The 24,065-nt window shown below is 38.3% G+C and overlaps 1 protein-coding gene across 1 annotated transcript in view; it reads right to left on the bottom strand.

Moving 5' to 3' along the window:
- Nucleotides 1-4,470: 4,470 nt before the first annotated feature.
- Nucleotides 4,471-24,065, bottom strand: part of TLN2 (talin 2) — a 177,238-nt gene continuing 157,643 nt past the window's right edge. The window contains exons 55-60 of the mRNA XM_035553894.2: nucleotides 23,321-23,445; nucleotides 17,157-17,282; nucleotides 13,875-13,937; nucleotides 13,577-13,759; nucleotides 9,253-9,378; nucleotides 4,471-7,618 (exon numbers count right to left, since the gene is read on the bottom strand). Coding sequence (XP_035409787.1) covers nucleotides 7,490-7,618; nucleotides 9,253-9,378; nucleotides 13,577-13,759; nucleotides 13,875-13,937; nucleotides 17,157-17,282; nucleotides 23,321-23,445 — 752 coding nt within the window. The 3' untranslated portion in view covers nucleotides 4,471-7,489. The remainder of the gene's footprint in view (nucleotides 7,619-9,252; nucleotides 9,379-13,576; nucleotides 13,760-13,874; nucleotides 13,938-17,156; nucleotides 17,283-23,320; nucleotides 23,446-24,065) is intronic.

Here is a 24,065-nt window from a genome sequence, read left to right as displayed (position 1 = left end):
AAAATGCAAAGGAATACCTCTTATCTTCATCTAGTGACATTATGAATTTACTCATAAATCTACTTGGGGACCAGTGTGAACTCTGCTGCTAGCAAATACATTTGAAAAGGGACTATAGATTGAAGGTTCTCTGTCTAGTGGCTGTTACCCTTACGATAGTGAAGAAGATCTGAATAAGAGTCTGACCTCTTCTGGAATGAGTGCACTGGCAGCCTGGGTTGTTTCACAAATCATTTAGTCTAGGAGATGCTCAGCATATTCCAGTCGAACAGGAAACTCCTAGAGAAATTTTTGCATCTAGCCTCTTTCCAAGATCTTGGACAAACCAAAATATGACTGATCTGGACATGTAATAAAGAGCCACTCACATGATTTCGAAGAGATCAGAGATGACTCCTGAACAATCGAAGACATTAACCAGAAAATTCTCTGTGGCCTGTGGCTTGAATTGATGGCTCACAGGATCAGGAAGCATCACAGACATGTCACAGAAGTGGTTGGGCTAGAAAATTACCCTAAATAGCCTTTATTATCACCAAATGATAGAGGATGATAATGGTACTGTAAGCCAAACACAATGGGCAATGAAATGATCTATGAAGCTGTTCTTTTGAGGTCTTCTGTTTGAACTTGTTTGCTTTTTCCCCCCACAATTTTGGTATGTGAAATAATGTCTCATTAACACAGTCCTGGGGCAGAAGAGATCAGCAAAATACGTAAGATCTCAACACATTCATACTGAAGTTCTCATTTACTTTAATTTTTCTAAGGCAAAAAGAAACATGCTCAAACTTAGGCTGGCACTCAAACATTTAGCTGAAATCACTATTGATTTCATAAAGTAAAATTTTGGGCTTGGTTTGATGAATATATTCGATTTGTTTCCTAACACTCCTCATAACAGATACTCCTACAATGTGTGGGTTGCTTGAACCCACCTCATTTCAAATCTATTAATGAGAACGCGATTATTCATGTTCATGACCATAGAGGAGGGGACAAATTCTGTTCCTATAACGCAGTTTTGTGAATTTAGGCATTGAGTGTCCTGTCAATAATGGCAGTTAATAAACACCACTGAAGGATTTGTTCTTAATTCAGAAAATATATTGGTTCTGATTTTGATAATAAATCTCTAAGCTAAGAGCCCTAGTTTCTCCCCAGACAGACACAACTGTGACTAAAGCTCCACATACTAAAACATACTGACTTTCAGGGAAAAAAGCCAACCACAAGTAGATGTGAGCAGGCAAAAACAATTACAAGAAAAAAAAAGAGAAAAACATTTAGCTGAAGTCTCCAATGATTTCATGAGACAAAAGTTCAGTCCAGGCTTGAAGAACAAACCCATTTTGTTTCCTAATATGCCTGTCTTAGATCATAACCCAAATATTCCCACAGTGACTGTATTGCTTTAACTCTCTACATTTAAAATCTAGTAATCTTTGAATTGTTAAGTAAAGCAATGAACTTCCTCCCCCCAGTAAAATATACAAAACTGTTGCAAGTACAAGCATTTAATACGTGCTTGAGCAGCTACTAGATGCCTCACACCAGCTTTGCCACATAAGCTTTTTTTTCTTTTTCTTTTTTTTTTTTTTTTTTAAAGTGCAGGCAACAATTTACATAGAAGTATAACTAAATATAATCCTCAGACTGGATCTAGAGAAAGTGTGCTATTTTAGAAATATAGTGTCATTTCAACTCCCTTACTGTTAAAAATGAAAACAAAAGATGGATCTTTAGATGAGAAAATTCTCTTCCTTATATAGCCAAAGGCAAAAAGTAACTGCAGACAGACAGGAATCATTAGTGTGGTGCTGTTAATGTCTCTCACATGGATGAGAGCTGCAGATGACTAAAGGCATTTGTGAGTAAACTTCAAAACTGGTTCTGTGGATAAAGTGTCACAATAAAAGGCTTCAGTGCCTCAGGATTTTCATATTTTGCAGGCAGCTTTGGTAAAGCAAGAGGCTGATTTAAATAACCCGCAAGAGCTTTGGGACAAAGTCCTAAAGCTGTCACTTCTCTTGTAGAAAAAGACAAAAAATGAAGCATTGAGTAAAAGCTGGAGGAGAACTGAGGCTAATGCCTTACTAGAAGCCTTTGCATGGGGCAAAGCCAAGGCACTGAGCACAAATTCTTGCAGATTAATTTCAACTCTGGAAGACAGGATGTTTGTCTAAAGCATTGGCAGTGAAAGACAGGGTTGTTCTTGGCACCAGTCACAATCACTGTTTTAGTCCCTCTGCTATATAGTTACAGGAAAAGAATGCATTTGATTTCTCTGGAGCTCACAGAATACAGAAACTTCAATGTAAAAAAATAATGTAGACCATTAGTGACTAAATGGGAATATAAATATTAACCCTTTCCTGGATATGTCCACTACTGATCTATTTAGTTCCTGGCTAACCAGTCATTCTTAATCAGGTCAACAGTTTGCTTACTTATGTTCAAGTAAACATTTTATTCAATAAATTAAAATACACAATGCAATTTGAATCAAAAGATCGTCAACTATAATACTGGAACAAACCTCTGTTTTTATCTTCATACTTGATCAATTGCACCTTACAAAATACAAAAAGCCACCAAAAAGATTGATTGTGAACCATATTCAGAGAAGACAAAACATGCTACAGATAATTATTTCAGAACAAGAGGATTATACTAACAGCTCAGAAAGTACTGAATATTGATCTGTGTGGAGTTGCAAATTCCAACTGATATTATTAAATCCAGCAGTTTAAAAGTAAGAACTGTATTAAAGAAATAGCCAACTTTTTCTGACTGTCTTCATGCAATCTTCTTCACAGACTTCAAAGCACTTCTGAGACTGCTAAATCAGCAATTGACTGTACTGTGAGGGAATTTTCATGTTCAGTAGTTCTGAAGTTATGAACTTCATGTTCCACCTAACATTTTTAATAAAAAGATTTTGACTTCATAGGCATAGCAGGTACGGGTAACAGGAGAAAAGAAAACCACTTCACCTGGGATAAACTCTCGTGGTGGACACTTCAGGACACCGAGTAGTCACCAGCCCATACTATCCATTTTTAAAATAAGTAAATATACTTACATGAAATAATCAGTAGGGAAATAAAATCAGATCTGATACATAAGACTTCCATTATCCAAACTAAGAGTGGATAAATCCAACATATTAGTATTTGTCCTAAGCAATGCTAGAAAGAGCTGATCGGTGGAAAACTTGGTATATATATTGTTAGGGGATGATTGAGGATGAAAGACCAGCTCTCATAAATGCTTGGAACAAAAGGGAGAGGCAAAAAAAACAAAGTAACTTGTAAAAAATGTTAAGGACAAAAGGAATCGAAGCATGTAAAAAAAAAACAACAGTTTAGTCTTGAAGTCTTCAGGCATTACTGGGCAAGCACAAAAAATTAACTTCCGTAGAGTCTCTAAAGTTGTGGCTAGGATGTTTTCAACACATACTAAAATGATGCTACACTGAAAACAAGGACAGCAAATACCAAGCAGCTGACATAGACTACGTTCTGCCCAGAAGTATTGGAACTACCAGCTACTGAAGAAATGAATGCTGTTATGACTCAGTACCAGGTCCTCCAAAGCAGAGTAAGTTCAGAGGTGCATCTGTCCCCATGACCATCCTGATGAAAGCCGTGATGATGCTTCTTAGTTGGAAATACCCCCATGCAGCTTTACCCTGTGCTGCATGCACTTAGTGACATCTGCATTGTTCTCCACTGAATGATGCTTGGTGCCCAAGGACAGAGTTCACATGTTAACAGTAAAGTAGCTCATGAGCCTGATCCAGTCTGTGCACCTGTCACCTCTGAGCTTATTTATCAGACTTCACCGCAGATACTAAGGCCAAACAAAATAGCCATCTGTAACAGACTAGCATCTCAAACAACCTAAGTTTCTGCATGTGGCGTCAAACTTTGTATCACAGGAATGTGTTGTTCCATTAACAGGTACAACTACGATGTGTTTAACTTACACTACTGTGAGTACTGAAAAGCAGGTTCCAGGAATCATGTCAAATATGGGCAGATAAATTGTTAATTGTTATGCACTTATGTAAGGACAACAATTGCAGTGCAAGTAAAAAAAAATCCAAAACTATAGATTAAAAAACTAAGTGGAGGGGGATAAAATTAATGATGATGGATGCCGTACTCCTGAGGTAAATATCTTATCAGTTTGGTCTGATTAAGAGCCAAAAATTTGCTCATGAGCTAAACACATTTAGAGTGAGAAGGTTTCTACAACAATTATCCATTCCTTCACTAGGAATTAGGTAATGAAGATGCAGAAAGTCAAAGGGAAAGGGACAGACAAAGCAAGAGTCTAGCCTTCAATTTTTGTGTTAAACCTTTTCTTACTTTGAAGCTTCTGATGTAGAAAAGGAAAAACTTAAGACATGATAAAATGTTCCATTTGAGTTATTTTCTGGACAGTTAGGGAAAACAACACTAGACTATTTGTACACAAACAACTTTGAGGCATTTTGCTTTTAATTTGCATACAATTCCTTAAAGTGAAATCCACATGAAGAAAGGTGAGATACAACAGAGCCCATATACCATTTCACAAGTTAACAGCACAAAGTAAACATCTGTCCTCTCTATTAACTAACTTCCATCCCTTACCCCAACTTGTCACTTACTGCTGCAAGTTTCCATGACAAATAAATGCATGGAGTAGTTCCAAACTCCACAGATGTTCACATGTGGACTTCAGTGGTACTGCAGATTATAACATCAAGCACAAATTGAAATAGAAAGCCTTGAATGTGCTTATATTCTCTGAATGTTTCCCAAATCAAGTCCCAAAGTTCACAGTAAAAAAAAAAAAAAAAAAAACCTCCCTGAATTGTTCTATTCAGTTACTTAGCTGACTGTGGTTCCTCTGTGGAGCACATAGCTGAGGAGAAAAAGAACAATACTTTCTGTCAAATGAGAGTGAGCATTAAATCAGGAATATAGAGGTGTCAAAATAACTATGCTGAAATGGACTTCCCAAACAACTTTATCTGGAACACAATTTGAGCAGGCTCTTTCCACCTATGAACTCATAAAATTTTCTAGCTATGCAATTTCTGCATAAAGTTGAACTTGACCAGGCTTGTGACTTCTTTCAAACCGGCAAATACCATTTTGACCAAAATATATTAAAACATTATTATATATACCTAAGGTAGAATAATGGCAAGGTACTAAGGACAGCATCATCTTTCTTCTTGTTTCAATGAGACTAAATAATAGGATAAAAATAGGCCGAAAGGAGAACAACAACAAATTTTTCTTGTAGATCTTTCCAAAAAAGATAGGAACATATGAGAGAGAGATTGCAGAGAAGCTTGGCCTACCATCATCATCAGAAAATCTCTATCACTTAGAGCTGTCTGTATTTAGGTCTTACAAGAGTAACACTGATTTACCTTTCTACCTAAAACTTCACATGAAGGCTTTTTACGTGTGTAGGAATTCTTAACATTGAGATTCTGTGACACTACACCACTCACTGAATTCACTGTTTAAAAGTTGAGTGGAAAAAAACCACAATTGTGCTGAATTGTATATTACAGAACTCAGAATTGCGTCTCTGACAATAAGGGTTGTGCATGCACAAAAGCTTACGCATCACAGCACATCTGTCAATAACCAATGATTCTATGTGGGATTTCCCTTTTTTCCCCTCTCATCAGTATCGATTCTCCAACAATTCTATTGTCTGAAATATTTCAGTACCAGAGAAGAGACTAACAACAACAAAAAAATCTTTGTACATGTTAATATTTATTATTTTTGTAATCATTTTTCCTATATATTTAACACTAGTGTGACAAAATTCCTGTTAATTATATGCCATGCAAGTAACTTAAATGAGTTAGCATTATCTAAACTGGTAAACCTACCACTAGGGGTTACTTCTGAGTCTACAAGATATTTCTGCAACAATGTTGACTAGATGAGTCTGCATATAACATAATAGGCTCAGTTGGAGGTACTTTACAAGTATCTAAATGACAGCACAGCCTTCAGAAGCACTGTAGTGGCATCATCCTTTGACCTAAGTAGACTTGACATTATTAAGAGGGCTTGAGTGGAGGTGTAGGTATGTTGGAAATTGCCGTTACAAGGGATGGTGTTTCTGCAGTTAGTCAGTTTATCTTTTGCTAGTTAAAGTTGCTGTGGTTCATGTTCCTTCTTTGACAGGATAAAAGGTAGAGTTTTTACTCACTCTACCCCTGTTGCTATTGTTTAGGTCACAACAGAGATATTGAGAACATACAGTACCTTTCTGCAGCTGAAGACAAAGATTGCTGCTCAGACTGCTGCTATTCCTTCTCTGCAATTCTTTGGTGAGTACATTTTCATCAATACCAAGTATGAAAATAAACTCCCTAGAGTCCAGATCTTTATTATTTACATTACAGGAAAGGTCTACTTGTAAATCACTTGTTCTTTTCTCCTATGACACCCACAGGTTTCAAAACAAAATAATTACAAGTGAAATTATTAAAAGAATAGCAAGAGTTGTGATAGTCTTTTGTTGTACTGGGTATTTCCCTTTTTAACTAACATACATTCTAACAGAAATCCCACAGTACAAACCAGATAATTTCAATTACAAAACAGAACACAAACTATTCAGTCCAATGTGAGAGCATGTGTATGTGTGTATAATACTGTAAAAGTAGTCACACGTTAGAGGTATATAATTCGAACAGCATCTTCCTTCATGAACCTGCTATGATTGAGGCAGTGACGAGGTTTCCATTTCTTTGTTTTCTGCGCTCTCTAAAGAATGGCTATTGCCACATTTTGTGAACCATAATACTGTACAAGCAGAAGCTTGTTGGTATCAGGTAAGAACTAATAACACTAGTGCAAACAGGTGCAGAGAGAATTCCTCCAGTTTTGGGATGAACCAGCTATATAACACTGAAAGAGGCCAGGCATCTTCTTCAAACCCACATACGTGCATCTTTCCCACTCAAGACATACCTTTTTCTGACTTGATCTTCTCATTACAAGGGTAAGGGGGAGAACCACCAGCTCATGTGATATTTATCACGTGCATGATTTCTTGACTGTTTTCCTATTAATACTATGAATGTTTTATAACAAGTTTTTATAACAAGTCAAGGAACAATAATTATGTCAAGCATCAGGAAACTGACAATAATACTGATTTAGAATCTTCAATAAAAAGTAAAACATTTTGTCCTGAGATGCAAGTCCAGGAAGGAACAGGAATGAACTTAATACTGTACCATTATTTGATCATCATGCACCTCAGCTGACCAGATGACAAAGAACAAGTGTTTATTGCCCTCTGCTCATCCAAAGATATGATAAGCAGTTTATTTAGATAAGTGCTTGGCATACCAGAATGTTGTCAGACCAGTTCTCACTGTACTGTCCCCCTTTAGCTTATTTCTTCAAAAGAAAAAAAAAAAGAGAGAAAAAGGAAAGAACATCTCAGCAGGTTAACCCTCATCTTCTCTCAGCTCTGTGGGTAGAAATTTGTATTGCTGTTGGCGGATCTGAGCTAGTTTTTTCCTTGCCTCTTCCAGCTCTCTTTCCTTCTTCAGCATTTCTTCTTGGGCTGCAATGATCTAGAAAAAAAGAAACATGAATTAGGATAGCAAGGAATACTGTCTGTAAAGCCATCTTTCTTTTTCTATGGCACCAGTCACAGAAAGGGTTCCCAGCATTATCCACAGAAGTTTCAATGACCTCAGCAGGAATTGCTCAAATGTTTCCCAGATTCCATCAAGAATAGTACTTTATTCCCACTTGTTACATATAGAGGATAAAAAGAAAAAAAGTATCTTCCAGCATAGTTTTACCATACATCCATGTTGGATTTTAGAATGTGCTCTTCCAATATTCACTGTCCAATTAGCAAAAATTAGACAAACACCATGTCTTAACATATTGTTTGTGTGACAGTAGAATTGCATACTCATTGCTGCATGGAACCGAAATATTCTCCTGCATCTTGAATATGAGCCAGCAGCGTGCTCAGGTGGCCAAGAAGGCCAACAGCATCCTGGCCTGTATAAGAAGCAGTGTGGCCAGCAGGGCTAGGGAGGTGATTGTCCCCCTGTACTCGGCTCTGGTGAGGCCGCACCTCGAGTACTGTGTTCAGTTTTGGGCCCCTCGCTACAAGAAGGACATGGAGGTGCTCGAGCGAGTCCAGAGAAGGGCAACCAAGCTGGTGAGGAGTCTGGAGAACAAGTCTTATGAGGAGCAGCTGAGGGAACTGGGGTTGTTTAGCCTGGAAAAGAGGAGGCTCAGGGGAGACCTCATCGCTCTCTATAGGTACCTTAAAGGAGGCTGTAGAGAGGTGGGGGTTGGTCTATTCTCCCACGTGCCTGGCGACAGGATGAGGGGGAATGGGCTGAAGTTGCGCCAGGGGAGGTTTAGGTTGGATATTAGGAAGAACTTCTTTACTGAAAGGGTTGTTAGGCATTGGAATGGGCTGCCCAGGGAAGTGGTTGAGTCGCCATCCCTGGAGGTCTTTAAAAGACGTTTAGATGTAGAGCTTAGTGATATGGTTTAGTGGAGGACTTGTTAGTGTTAGGACAGAGGTTGGACTAGATGATCTTGGAGGTCTCTTCCAACCTAGACGATTCTGTGATTCTGTGATCTTGAAATGCCAAAGGAGAAATGACAGTACTACAGGAATTGACAAGTTACAGTATGTAACCTCAGTATGGTATGTACAGTACAGTATGTAACCACAGTATGGTAACCTCAGTTGATGTTGTTTCTTCTTATTCATAACAATGAATCCAGAATTTGGTATAACATCAGAGCCTTGAAATCTTTGTTATTATTTCACCATATTTAGTAAGGTCAGTGTAATGAAATGTCATCAGTTCTTATCTCTCACGCTTTGTCTTTGATGATATACACACAAAACTGGTGTTCCATTAAGACTTGGGGATATTTAAAGTGCATAATAGAAGTTTGAAAAGAACCATTAATTTAATCAGGACAAAAATTGACAAGATATTGGACAACTGTAACTGCTCTTATGGTAACCACTCAATGAAGAAGTGTAGTCATGCTAGAGCATTTCATGTTGCTGTTATGTCAGCGGTTACTTAACTGAGGAAAGTGATTTATCATAGATCTCTACGTAGCTTTGTACAGTCAGAAATACAACATGTGAACATTGTAATGCTATGCTACATTTCCATGACAGTTTTTCTCCACTTTAGTTATTGGTGATTGTACCAACCTGAGCAATTCCACCCACAAACTTTGTTTTGACTACAACGTCGTCATCCTCTGCTTTTCCAAATGCTGCTTTTTGAGCTGCCCTGACAAGATTGTCTGATGCTCGCTTGACAGCATTTCCTGCGGCCTTGGGAAAAGACAGAAGAAATTCAGTAATAACAAAAATGCATAATTGTAGCATTGATTCTTCTGAGCACCAAAACTGAAACATTTTTGCTTACCTTCACAGGAAGGCATCCTTTTTTGTTTGTTTCCAGTGAAAAGAAAAGTAATTCTTCCAAAAATCTAAGCTTTGATCAAAATCAATCTCTTCTACTAGAGCTAAAAGGTGGAGCTGGCACCTTGTTTTGGAGCACTCAGGTCTTGAAGACCATTGACTAGGAAATACCCTGTGCAGACAGCTGACTAGCATAGCGCTCAGCATCATATGATCTGGCACTGAATTTGCTCTACTGTACTAATAACTGGTGAAAATCATGGAAGCTGACTCTAAAAGAGTCAGTTTAAGGGGTACTGCACATGGAGGTGTAAATGAGATTTTTGATATATCACTGGCAGTTCTTAAAATTTGTCCCAGATAAGGCACACGTCTGATATTTTGTATTTCAACTTGGTTGATACACCAAAGATTTGACCTATGCCTCCTACTTGGCTCTTACTGGAATCCTCCTCCTTCCCACCTCTCTATCTAATCATTAATGTCAGAACAGAGGCAAGAAAAGAAACTTCTGGGCTGCTGCGGACTTCGAGCCACGAGGTGTCATAGGTCATTCAATCTGAGAGACTGACTGGGAGACTTATCTATATATGTGCTACTCAGTTGTACATACAAATACTGAAATACATTTGGGGACCCACCTTTCAAGTGCTTTAGCAAAGAAAAAACTTTACGAAATGGGACAGAACACCAAAGATATTTCTACCTCCTGTGCAAGAGAAACACCTGTGAAGAATTTAGTTGAGATACCAGAAGGAACATCTTATCAAATTGACATGACTTCTCAATCATCACTACTCAGACTTGCTTCTGCAATCCTGTACAGCATTACTTTGTATCAAGTATTCTTAAGAGTAATTGAATACTTCATGAAGGGAAGGATGTGAATGGTTAAATCTCCTATTCCCTTACTCGAACCCCTGGACTGGGAAGATGTTTATCCTGTAAACTAAATTTTACACCTTTGAGCTACAGGAGTGGATTTGCATGTCACTGAGATATTCCTGATGCATGGAATGATGTTATAGCAGGAGGAGGTTGGGACAGACGTAAGTAAAGCTTAATCTATTGACCAACAAGACTCTAAAAGTTTACATAGGGTTAACGAACTTTTGATCTGATCCAGTAGTGTAACATCTCACACTAAGTCCTGCTCATACAGCAGATCAGTCAACAACATCAACACACAACATTAATGTTATCACAGACTGCATAGAAAAGGCAGATACTTGCAGTGTTGTGACAGGAAGAAAGAGAGAATAGGAAGACCATTCTCTGTTCCATGGCTCCCAATGTCCCCGGGGTGTTATGTGCTGAGAACACTTGTTCCCACAGAGGCCACTGGCCAGGACAGCCTGCACTGACATGCCGGAGGCACACAGGCAGCAGGAAGGGAAGCCACATGGACCAGCTCTTAAACCCCCTCCGTCCTATTCCATATCTCAAATATCACCTCCCTTTCAACTTAACTCTTTTTCCACCTGAAATGACCCAAAAAACAAGTCATTTGAAATTTGCTTTGCCTAGTCTGGACCTGATCCAAAGCAAATGTAAACGTTTCCACTTATTTCCTTAAGTTTTGGAAAAGACTCCCTAACAGTGCATTCCAAGCTACCATTCATGGGAAATGCAGTTCAAATGCCTTCTCCCAAAGCTTGCAGCTGTTTGTGGGGCTAGAAAAGAGAAAAATAATATACTCAAACTCCTGTACCTAAACTATTGATTAAAGCTATATAAAATCATTTGTGCTGGGGGCAAAGCTAGCTGAAAAACCACAGTAGATTTGGCAAATCTACCAGTAAAAATATTTGGTAGACATCAACTCACTGTTTTTGCTATGATAAAGGACATTACTTCCAAGCGCACACTGCTTTTCCCTTCATTATTCATTTTGGGACTAATGTAAAGCTTAGTAAAGTGGCAAAGTTCACTTTCAACCCGTGCTTAGACTTGTCTCCTTTTCACATTCCCTTCCAACTTTTCACATTCCATGGCTGTTTAATAATATTTGCCTACAGTGACTGAGTACCCTGAATTTGCTGGCAGAGCTGAGAAAATACAGCCTCTAGTACATGATTTTGTTCCTGTTTCTATTCTTTGTTCTGCATTTAATATTCATTGAAACCCATCTTGGCATTTGGATATGAAAGTAAAGGTTGAGTTACAGTTGGAACTATCTTCCCGTTACTGATACCTCCCCCCCAGACCCATGACAAAGCCAGTCCATATGAATCCACATTAAAGCACTAAAACCATCTCATCCCTAGGGATAACATTAACATGCCACTGCTTTCTGTGGAAACAAACACATTTCATACCCTCATACATTTATTTTTTCTTCCTAAATACTTAATCCATTTTTCTATGTTGAAAAAATGACAATATCAGTTCCTCTTGCTCAGACAGCTACTCAGTCATGTATTTCTGCTAGACTTGACCTATCAAGACCTATCCATATGCCAGCTGTTATATTGGACAGCTTATATATAAGCATCCATTAGCAGTATCTGTGGTAAAAATTGAAAAAGAAGAAATTCCGCTGTCACCAAAGACACTAGATATTGGTGTGAAAAAAAGGAGCTGAAATAGTTCTCGCATTCCAGGCTGAGCCTGCAAGATTGGAAGTCAGAAAAGGCTGTAGCCATTTTAAAATGAACACCCTCAAAACAAAGCTCCAGGAAACAGTAGACTTTACCCCTCATAACACAGTGCTAAATTCAGTAGCAGTTCAAACAAGCTAAATGTGAAATGGATATGTAATGTAAAAATGAACCAGTTTCATTTAAAAACGTTAAAATGGACTTAGGTTGACGTGTTGCATCCAATTCTGGTTGCGGGTTTGTGGTTGTTGTTGTGTTGTGTTTTTTTTTGGTCTGACAATGACACCCTATTTCAGGAAATTTCTGTTCACAACTGGGCTCTCTTGACACCTAGAAACAAAGGGAATCTGAAACTGACCACATCCCTGGCTGGCAAATGCTTCATTGAACATATGCATAATCTTGCACAGGTCAGAAGGATACTCATGTGCAACCAAGTTAAGCCTTCTTAACACTCTGCAAGCTCATGCAACACTACAGGCTAGGGGAAGAGTGGCTAGAAAGCTGCCTGGCAGAAAAGGATCTGAGGGTATTGGTCGATAGCTGGCTGAACATGAGCTAGCAGCGTGCTCAGGTGTCTAAGAAGGCCAACAACATCCTGGCTTGCAACAACATCAAAGTGCTGGGGTGTGTCCAAGGAAGTGCAACAAAGCTGGTGAAGGGTCTAGAGAACAAGTCTTAGGCAGAACGGCTGAAGGAACTGGGGTTGTTTAGCCTAGAGAAAAAAAAGTGCAGGGGAGACCTTATCACACTCTACAACTACTTCAGAGGAGGTTGTAGCATGGTGGGGGTCGGTCTCTTCTCCCAAGCAATAAGTGATAGGACAAGAGCAAACAGCCTCAAGTTGCAACAGGGGAGGTTTAGGTTGGATATTAGTAAAAATTTCTTCACTGAAAGGGTTGTACCAGCACTGGAACAGGCTGCCTGGGGAAGTAGCTGAGTCACCATCCCTGGAGGTATTTAAAAGATGTGTGGATGTGGTGCTTAGAGACATGGTTTAGTGGTGGATTTGGCAGTGCTAGGTTAATGGTTGGACTTGATGATCTGAGAGGTCTTTTCCAACCTAAATGATTCTCTGATTGATTTTCACTGGAGGCCTAACTGAATGCAGAATAATTGCAGAGAAACTCACTACACTCAGTTACTGTAAAAACGCACACAAACTTTCTCAGCTCATGTATTCCTGTAATTGATCAAAAGTATACACCTATGAATATTGCATCTAAACCAGGCTAGGCAAAGACTAGTCAATGTTTGCATCTCTCAACATCTTTCAAAAATGAAGAATAAAACAAACATTGAAGTGAGCTTTAGCTACTGCTGAGTAATGAGAAATGCACCACTACTTCATCCTTAATGAACTGAAGCCCCCCAGAATCCCACAAGGAAAAGTGAGTGTAAGTACGGAAATTCAAGAAACGTCCAGAAATTCTGGATTTGTTCAGCAGTGCTAAAACAGTGTTGACGTAGCACTGCTGTGGGTTTTCAGTAATGAAGAAAACAAGTACCTGTAGCCTCCTCATGGCTTCAGAGTCATGATCAGCCTTTACTTTGCAAGCCACAAGAAGTTGTGCTGTAGAAGCTGCAACTTGTTTTGCAGATGAGATGAGCTTCTCCTCACTAGCGTGGCCTTGTACTGAGGCATTAGCTGCTTCACAGAGATTGCTGGTTGCAGCTGCCACCATTCGGGCCTAGGAGTCAGTAAAGAAAGTCACTGTGTGTTCTCACAGGATATTATTTCTGCAGAGCAAGTACTCATTTGCCTGATATGTTAAGGACCAACAAAAAAGAGAAGTAGTTACTCACAGCGGAAATAAGTCCCTGAGACCACTGTCCATCATCAGCTGCATTTGCAGGGATTGCTCCAACCTGAAAAAACAGTTCAGAGATGGCTTACAGTGCAACAGAAAATACAGCTGTTTTGTCTTTGATTTAGATAAGCAGTGATCAGTGAAAAAGGACAACACCTGCAGCTGTTACTGAGCACAACACGTAGATAAAGGAGCACAAAATCCACTGGAAAGTTAGTTATCACGAAGTGTGCTTCCAACACACATCTGCCTGCTCTGGTGATGTCCAATTGCTATGCTGCTTGAATTGCCCCACCCTTGAAACACATTTAGAAATCCCACAGTAATACCCATTACAGCTGAGACTTTGGCCTAAGCAACACTAAGCAGTAGATCATTAACTCCAGGCCTTTCAAACAAGTTATTTCTGTCTCCACAACACACTTGGATTTACATGATTTCTGAATTTGTTCTGATTCTGGCATTATGGAAAGGTACAAAACAGAAAGCTCCCCAGTGATGCTCCCCAGGGATGTCCCCTAACTGCCTTCAACTCTAGTAATAGCATTTGAGGAAAGCATCCCATTTTTCTGCGTGGTTCACTGCTGCTGCTGAGTCTATAGCATCAGCGGTACTGGCAACAACCAAGAAAGAGTTTTCTTCCCATTTCAAATGAAAAACCAGGAAATAAAAGCTTATAGTTGGTCACCAACCCCCAGTTTGCCTGGGTTTGGGAGTTTTGGGGAGAATAGCTGGAAGATGTGAAATGTAAACATGGTCCAGAACCTTGCTATGTTTTAAAAGAAATGGAAACAGGGATTTGTGCATAATGAGGATCCCAGGGGTCACAACTGAATCCTTATGCATGGCATCAACATAAACAGGATATGGTGACACTATTGTAACGTTGAGAGAATTCAGTTATACAACAGAATACGCTACAGTTCCTGAATTCGTAAAGTTTCAAAGTTTTCTTGCCTAAGTATTCCCAGAAAAATCATTTTAAGTAGTCCATAAATAAAAAAGTATAGACATTGGTGTCCAGAGTGTGTGTGAGAGAGAGAGAGGGGGGGAGAGAGAGAGAGAGAGAGAGAGAGAGAGAGAGAGAGAGAATATACAGGCAGGTGTGGTAAAAGAAGATAGATCAGATCCAACTTCCCAGACTTCATCTGTTCTGCAGAAATTGCTATAAAAGAATTAATTTCAAGTAAAATTTCTTTAACAAACTCTTCAACGGCAATATTGTGCCAGTTTGCCCTTTAAGTTACTTTCACAGCTTTTACCATGTAATGTGGGAAATTTAAGTGGGACAAGAATGTGCCTGGTTCACATATATCTATGCAGTTGTCTCAGTATTTCCCACTGCCTCCAGATCAATTAAAAGGTCAGTGAGAAATCTAAGCCAGTAGTCATTACTCTTCAGTACTGAAGAGATGGATGTGGAGCAGATCAAACTTGTCCTTCCTTCCTACGTACCAGGGTCCATATCACATGCCTCAGAAGGTTTCTTGCAAAAGCAAAACACTTCCTCCAGCATCAACAACTAAATCCTCCCAGCAGGCAGGTTGGAGCCATTCAATATGTGCAAGAATTCCATCAATCACTTTAGGAGCCAGCTTCCCATATTTCTGACTAATCTGGAGGTACAGGTGCACACACATGTCTGTGGATAACCTGAAGTGACAATTATCTAAAAACTAGTAATTAGTAAAGACAGAAAGGAGAGAAGGAGAAAGGGTTTTCGCTTCTGTGTATCAGAAATATCTTATGGCCTTATTTATTTGTGTATCATGAGAGGAACTTGCATAAACAATTCTAAAGGTTTTTTTCATTACATTTTCATTTTGACTGGGATTAATTTCTTTCCTTAAAGATCACTGCATTGTCTGCTGGCTCAAGAGAAGAAATCCAAGCAGGCAAGCAATTATCAGTAAAAGCCATTCAATGCAAAAACTTGATGATCTTACAGCAAGTAACCATAGAATAATGAAAGATAAAGCAAAACGGCTAAATTCAGTAAAGCAGGCTGAACAAATCTGCTGTTATGGCACTATATTTGACAGGTGTGCTTCTATTAGAATAGTAGACTATGGCTTTCCTTGAATAGACAGATTAAGGTGGTTTTTAGCGATTTTATGAGCTTGGATAGAAAGCATGCAAGTGACATTAGCCTCAGTCTGAAAGATTCAAATGGAAACATATTTGAGAGAGCAAAGAATCCATAACTACCAGACAGATATGCAGGGCTCACACCTGTACACAATGTATAACTCTATAGTGGTGGTGGTGAGAAAAGTAAAGCAAGCTGTATATATGTAATGAAACTAAGAACAGGTCTTATCACATAAAAGCAGACTGCACAATAGTCTAAATGAAGCAGTAAGGTAGGTCAAAACTGTCAATTTCAATAGGAATTAATAGCTTTTATGTGTTATCGAAAAGTTCAATAGCTACAGCTTATAGAGGGTCTTTTCAAACAATTGCATTGCTATTGTTCCAAAACAAGTGTGTTGTACTCCTGCTAGAACTAAAGCAAAAAGTTCCACAGGAATCACAGTTTAAGTAGACAGACTCTCTTTTGTAACAGGATCCATGATGCAGTCTGCTCAGAATAAAGACTTAGATGAAATTAGAAACCATAACTATACAACAACAATGATCCTATAAAAAAATGGTTCTCACAAGCAACATACCCATTCAAATTTTACATTTCAAATTATATTAACAGGAAAAAAAAGACAGTGATGGATATGAAATGGATTACAAAGAGTTCAGTTCTAACAAGACCAAAATGGCAAGTTATTAGCACCGCTTCATTGGTATTTACAAGCATGTCCACTTAAATGTACCCAATTTACATGCAGGCCTGTGTTCCCATTGGATTAGACAACAAAACACTGAGGGCACAACTAGTGAGGCCCTTTGCTATTCCTGTCCACAACGGTATTGTATACTGTACATTTGGGTTTGGACACCCAGGCTGTGACAAAGGCACTCTACATTACTTGCTTGAATCACATCTCTTCATGAAATGAAAAAAAACCCACAACCTCTCTGCAACTGAAACCTTTGAAGAAGCTAACTACATGATTACAGTTGCTAGACTTAAATTAGAAGCATTATTTTGAACAGATCCAGGCCTGGGCCATGTATTCTGGACGAAGAATGAAAAGATTTACTTCTTCACTAGTCCATTCCCAAGCTTCTTTTTTACTCTTTTAACACAGAACAGTTAAGAGACAAGATTCAGTTTCAATGCTTCCCCTCAACACTGTTGATACTTTTCCTGTTTACCCACCTTTCCCTGTGCCACCAGTTCTCTCTGTGCTGCTGAAGCTGACTTCACAAGGGCACTGGTAGCAGCGGCAATGGATTTAGCTGCTTCCAGGATCTGTTCTTCAAAATCCAGAGTCTCATCTGCTTGCTATAACCAAGAAAGAACAATGCCACACATTATTCACCAGAAAGCAGTTGCATTTTGAAGATCAACAACATATGTAAGCTGAGACAAGAAGATCTTGAAACCAACGAGTACATTAAAAAAGACGTGCAACATGGTTTTCTGCAAAGGAGTTTCACGTGGTCTACAGCTAAAAATCAACATAAATGAACTTAAATATTAAAACACTCTTGTGGCTGATCACACGTGAAGTTGAATATCACATGAGATATTTCAAGAACTGCCTTAAACTTTCTAATACATTACACTCCACCAGGGATACTCAAAACTACATTCAGAAACCTCCAAGTCTGAAAAGAAATTCTTGCCTTTACATATCAAAATCATCTCTGTAGTGCTACAATACTGACTTCCAGAATCACTAAATGAGATGGGAGGGTTTTCTAAATACTTAAATACATACGGCATTAAAAAAGGAACAGTGGTAGCCATATAGTATGCCATTCACCTGTACTAAGAAGTGTGATAGAAACTAAGCAAACACATAGATTTAGCATCTTTTGGTAAGAGCTGCCATTACATAGAGAGCAGCACCGTGCAGTAGTCCAGTTTAGTCATCTGGGAGATACAAAGGTCCAAAGGTCTGTCTGGAACAATTCAATCATCCAGACATGTCTTTCAACAGGCATGTGTGAACAGACAAATCAACTGTTCCTAATGAGGTTTCCTGCTATTTAAAAGGCAAATCTGTTGTGCCATAAAAAAATAAAAAACCTTCCTTGACTTGCTAATCATTTAGACATGCACTAAAAATGCTTATTCATTTAAGCATCTTACTAGTTTCCTGAATGGTTAACAAAATAAATAGATAAATGGTTATGATTGATTGTTTTTTTTTTTTTTTAATATATATATATATATACACACACACACACACACAAAATAAACCAATACAATTTCTTTTGATTGTGATTAAATCACAAACCTACCAGAATCCAACACAGTATGACCAGTAGGACTAGTGGATACAATACCACAACAGACCACTTTGTGAGAGATGAAGCTTTTGAAATACAGGTTTCGTCCAACTTATGCAACCATCACATTGTTGTGTAAAATAACTAGGAACACAAGCTACGTGAACTTAGAGTTAAGCCTTGCAGATCAAATACTCAGTTTTTTTTTTTAAGTGCATCCATCTAAATTTAATGCAGGTTTTGTTCTGCTGTTACTACTATCTGACGTAATATTAGTCAATCATTAAATACTAAATAGGTAGTGACAATTAATTATAAAATTGCACATCAAGAAGTGACTCAATCCTACAACATTTCATGTAACTGCCACCATATAAAACTAAAATAAAGTCCAGAAGATGAAACTGCATTGTCCATGGAGAGCAGAAAAACTTAATGATCTGAAAAATAAAAACTGATGTGCAGATGAAGTTGTTTGGCACCTAAAATTCTTTCTTAACCATTAGGAAGAGCCACCTAATGCAAAGAAAAATATTTGTCTTGTGTTGCTATTGGGCTAATGCCATCAACTGAAGCGTATGTCTTTGTAATAGAAATATGATAAGAAATGTCTTCTTAAAGTGAGTAACTCATGTTCCACCTGTATTTTTGACTATGCTTGCAATGTAAAATCATGACCAATTTTATATCTAAATGGTAATTACACTGAGTTTCTCAAACTTCCAAATCCTACATTTCCTGTCATCTCACAACTCCTTTGAAGGAAGGGAGTTATTTATGGGGAAAAATAATAACCTATTGACTGTAGATCCCCTCTGTGAAGAAATTATTTTTGAACTGGCCTTACACAGCACTCAAACTATAGAAATTCTGTCGAGTTTTCATCTTCTCTAACAACTTTTTTTCTAGTAACTCCCTGTAGTTTTCCTTCAGCATTCTCAGGTATTACATCTAAGGGCTGGATGCTTATCTCTGAAATGGAGTAGACACAACGCCTAATCAGCACTGTGGGTATGTTTACCAGCCTGTACCCACCTAAAAGCATTCCTTAGCAATAAGGACATGCCGAAGTCCAAGACTGAGCACAGAAGAAAGCCCTACAAGAGCAGTTATTATTGTCCTCATTCCCATTACTGAATACTGTGTCATGGTAGGTTCACACTCATCAACTCAAAACCTGTGTCTGTTCACAGCCTTCATGAACAAAGTTAGCAACAATGGTGTGAGATTTGGCAGAAAATTTCACATTGTAAGATTTTAGTTACTTCAGAGGGCTATTTATATTTTTTAAAAAAAGCAAATCTGAGACAAGTGATTAGCTTCTCCTTCCTCAATTTGCCACCATAAAGACCAGCACCACTTTCTTCATAATCTTAAACTAATAAGCTACTAATTACTGTCTATGTATGGGAAAGGTCAGTTGGAAGACAAGGTCACCAGAACAGAAAAGCCTAAATTATTAGGCTAGCTACACATTCTGTAATATAAAATATCCTGAATAAGTTGATTGTGCCATTGATAAAAAAGATCCTTGTTTTTGTACTGTCTTTTAGCCAGTTTTCTATAGAATCTCCATTATGAGGGGTAGCATAAAGTCATGATTAATAGGAGAACAAATAAACCCCCAGAGTGAGATTGCTAAACATTAAAAAGAATTACAAAAGACAAACCATTTTCTTTTAAAGCAGCTCTCATCTTCTATTTCATAAAGAGAAAACCAATATGGGTAATGTTAGCGCACTGAGCATGGAAAACACAACCATTTCAGTGAAAGTCAATCCGTGGCATAGCTGCTGCTTGCTATCATAAAAAGACCTACACAACTTACAAGTCCCTCCATGAGCACATCTACTGATAGAGGAACACTTCATGTATATATTTAAAGTTGGATTAGATCAGGAGTCTGCAGGAAGTCTTCTAAACCTGCTTGAGAGTGAATGTACTCCTTCATATTGCATTCTACTATGTTAAAACCCCCGGAGACAGGGCAGGACACTGTAGGAATATGTTTGATATATAGTTGGATTAAATAACAACCTAATATATCAAACATATCACACAGAGTCCTGCAGAAAAAGACATCCAGAATTGATTCATCTTGGGGAAAAAAAGGACAAACTGCTGAAAGCTAACAGCAGGGAACTCTTATTGACTGCTAAAGACACTTATGTTTGAAGGCACGTGCCTGCAAAGAAGCATGAAGAACATACCAACAGAATAGTGCAGGTACAGCAATGCTCTCTGTTGCTGTACTTCATCTACAGCACCATTTCCCTTAAAGTGTTCTTTCCAGTATTACTGAAACATGTAGTTTTTATTAGCTAAAGTGATTTTCTTGTTCAAAAACGAATTTGGGAGGTTGTTATTTTACAGCCAGTAGCATATTTACAGAACAAGGGTCAACAGGTGACTGCACTGCAAGACACAACTGCCCAGAGAAGGAAAACAAAAAATTCCAAGCTCAAAAAAAAAAAAAAGTAACTATATTTAAAGGAAATATGACAGCCAAAACTTGCTTAATAAAAATAAAGATCTCATTGCTTCACAGATGATTCCCCGCCTTGAACACTGCAATGAAAATACTGATCAGGTTTCCAGTTTTCATGTTATGGGGAGGAGTAGCAAAGCCTATTTAGGAGAGTCCTCAAAGTGCTTGCAAGATACAAGCTCAGAAGACAGATATTAACAGGATATCACTGGGGCAATGAACTAGCAGCAGTCTAAGCATCTTAGGATGTTTAGATATTCACCTGCAGCCAAACCACCAGGCTTCAAAGCTAACAGAACATGCACACACCATACAATAAAATCTGGGCAGCAGTTAGAAGGGCCGTGTCTTACTAGAGACTGTTCTTCTAAAGAAAGAATGATTCTCCAGTAGTGGAAAGTGAAAAAGCCTCATACTATTGCTCTTAGACTAAGACATCATGAGCATATGATGACTGCAAAAATATGAAGAGAAAACAAGCAAAATGAAAGAATTAAAAAGTAGAAAAGGACCAAAAAATTTCAGGTGGAACAAATGAGAAACAACCCTACCTTCAACAACTGATTTTTTCTTTAGAGATAACAGACAAACTGGAAAACAAAGATGAAAATTTCAAGTCTAAAAGAGGCTCACCCAGAAATAGACAATCAGCCACCAATTAATAAGGAAGAAGATGGTGGTTTCTTGCAGGCAAATTATTCTAAAATTACCAGAGAATTTATCTGCAGGCTCACTTAATGATGATTACTATTAACCGAAGCAAGATACTGGTGTAGCTGGACCAGCAGTCTGTTCCATTGTAGAAAATCACTACTATCGGTGCATTTCGTAGACTAAGCATAAGAAAAATCAACTGTATCAACCCTGTTACCTAGCCGAAGCCATTCACTCTGCAACACCACGTATCTTGTCAAAGACTTGAGCATCAGAAAGTCAGAGCCTGTTAAATGCAGGGAATCCTACTCTGGGAAGGCACTAGAGAACATCGGTCTTTTCCAAACTAACTCTTCAAGAGAAAAAAGGTATTTGAACCACTCTGCGATCTTCCCTGTACCTTTGATGTGCATTACAATCCGTACTGAAAAAGGGATTAAACATCTAAAGAAAACGTTGTAAGGGGCTGTTTAATTCCCAAATTAAACAAAGAGTTGAATATGAATTTTACTTTCAGAAAGTGACAAATAAGCTGACCAATAAATCACACAGACTGGATACTCAAATTAACATGTTAAATGAGGAGCAGGTGTGGGATCTGTATTCACTAGAAAATTACAATGACCCTGGAGTGGCTTCGATGTTGGAAGGAAACTGCTCTGCAGTTACTAGGCAACGCACATATATTATTGTGCAATGATTGTATAGAAAAGGTGATGGAGGACTCTTCTCCTCCAACTCAGCCTGAGTCCTCTGCTCTGTAGAATCTCATTATAAGGGACCATTTTTTCTTTATAAACAAAACGGATGCACTTGTTAAAAAAAACAACGCAGTACAAAGAGCATTTCTTTTCCATGAGCTAATTTATTCCTGTCACTAAAGGGAGAAAAAAGTCCTGAAACTGTGAAGTTACCAAGAACTATTTCATCTGATGTTCCTGAATGGCAGAATACCACTCTGCACTGAAAACAAGAATCCAACACTGAATGTTCTTGAGGCCCTGCTTTTTGGAAAGACTTTTCATTAGCTTTACTGTTAGCTTTAGTTAGAAAACAATTCTGTACCTACAAAGCAGCTTAAGCAAGGAAAGAGATACATAGCCCTTCCTGAATTCAATTACAAAGCTAAAGGGCAATTTTGTTTTGAAGTGATACAATTTGTAGGCAGCATGGTAATTTCTTCTAAAACCTGACTGTTATTCCACAGTAGGCAAAAGGTAGCAATTCTGGGTGATCCAGTCATGCATACAGCCAGAAGTAACAGCAGTGTCATACATTCCCTCTGTACCACTCATGAAAATAGTTGGTTTTATTTTATATAACATATTCAGACACATTTGAAATGACCTGGCAACATACAGCACTACCTGCTTTCACAGTGAACTGTAATTTATTTTCCTTCAGGAAAATTGAAAAAAAAGGGTCATACCACATCTGATCTGATACCAAAGTAGTTACTCTTTTATCATAGAATAAAATATTATGTTTTTTATCTTACAAAATCCTGAAGGTCTTTCGCATTCTGCTCAATCTTTTCTGTTTTGCTGCTGCTTCCTCCCACTATACTAGACACATTCAGACGAGAACAAAGGGTCTTCAAAGGAGAGCAAGTAAGAATGACTTTTCACATCAATAAAGTATGTTTGGAAACAGAAAGGTACATAATCAACAGTAATGATACTGTGACACTTACAAGCATTTCTAACATTAGGCTTTTCTTTGCTTGCTCATGACTTGTGCTTGACTTGCTCCCTGAAAAGCATCTTTTTAACCTCTTCCTTCAGGGGTGAGTTCCACCCAGTGCAGCATCTAGTGGCACTGAGACTGATGCAAATGTTTGATTGTTTATACCATTAACATGGATGGTAACAAACACTAAGCCAACATATGGGTTATTTGCATCACCTGCTTTATTCAAAGAAACAATTGGGATAGACACTCACCTTTGGCTTGGCTCTTGGTTTCAGCTGCTCTAACTTCTTTGCTGCAGCCTCAATTGATGCTGCAGCCCCTAGTAGCTCTGTCTCTGCAATGACCGTTGGATCTTCTGGATCCACCCACTCTGTCCCTGAAATTAACAGAGACAAAGACAATAACTTCAGTGCCACCGCGAGCTGCCATTCAAACAGGGTGATTTACAATCACACTTGAAGTGTCAAATACAGCATGTGCGTTGTAAAAAACCTCATTTTTAGTAACATAATGGGATAAGATATTGTAATTTATGCCAGTGAGAGCAAAATAATAATAATAATAAAAAGTATTCAGCAGGCAAATCTGTTATGAAAGTAACTTAATTAAGAATTGCATAATTAAAGCATCTTCAAAAAGGAACACTGTCCACACTGGGAACAAAACTAGCTCTCACTCAACTTTCAGTTATCTGGGCTCTTACTAAAACCTTGATCAAATTGTAAGGTACAGTGAGAAATCGAACATTGCTAAAGATGACAAGTTATAGACAACAGATAATTGTCCACAGGATGTTTTTCAGAGTCTCTTTTTTTGGCACTGGTTAGAGATGAAACTAGCACTGAATGAAGAAAGCATGGTTTTCAGCAGTGTGTTTCTAATGCATTTTAGAAAAGGCCAATAGCAGTTTCTGTAACATATCCAAAGGTCAGTTTTTTTGTTGTTGAGTTTTTGGCATTACTCTTTTGGCTCAAAGAAATGTTGTAGGTCCACGAA

Source organism: Cygnus atratus, chromosome 11 (genome assembly GCF_013377495.2).
Source record: "Cygnus atratus isolate AKBS03 ecotype Queensland, Australia chromosome 11, CAtr_DNAZoo_HiC_assembly, whole genome shotgun sequence".
Lineage (NCBI taxonomy): Eukaryota > Metazoa > Chordata > Aves > Anseriformes > Anatidae > Cygnus > Cygnus atratus.
This window is presented reverse-complemented; position numbering and strand designations above follow the sequence as displayed.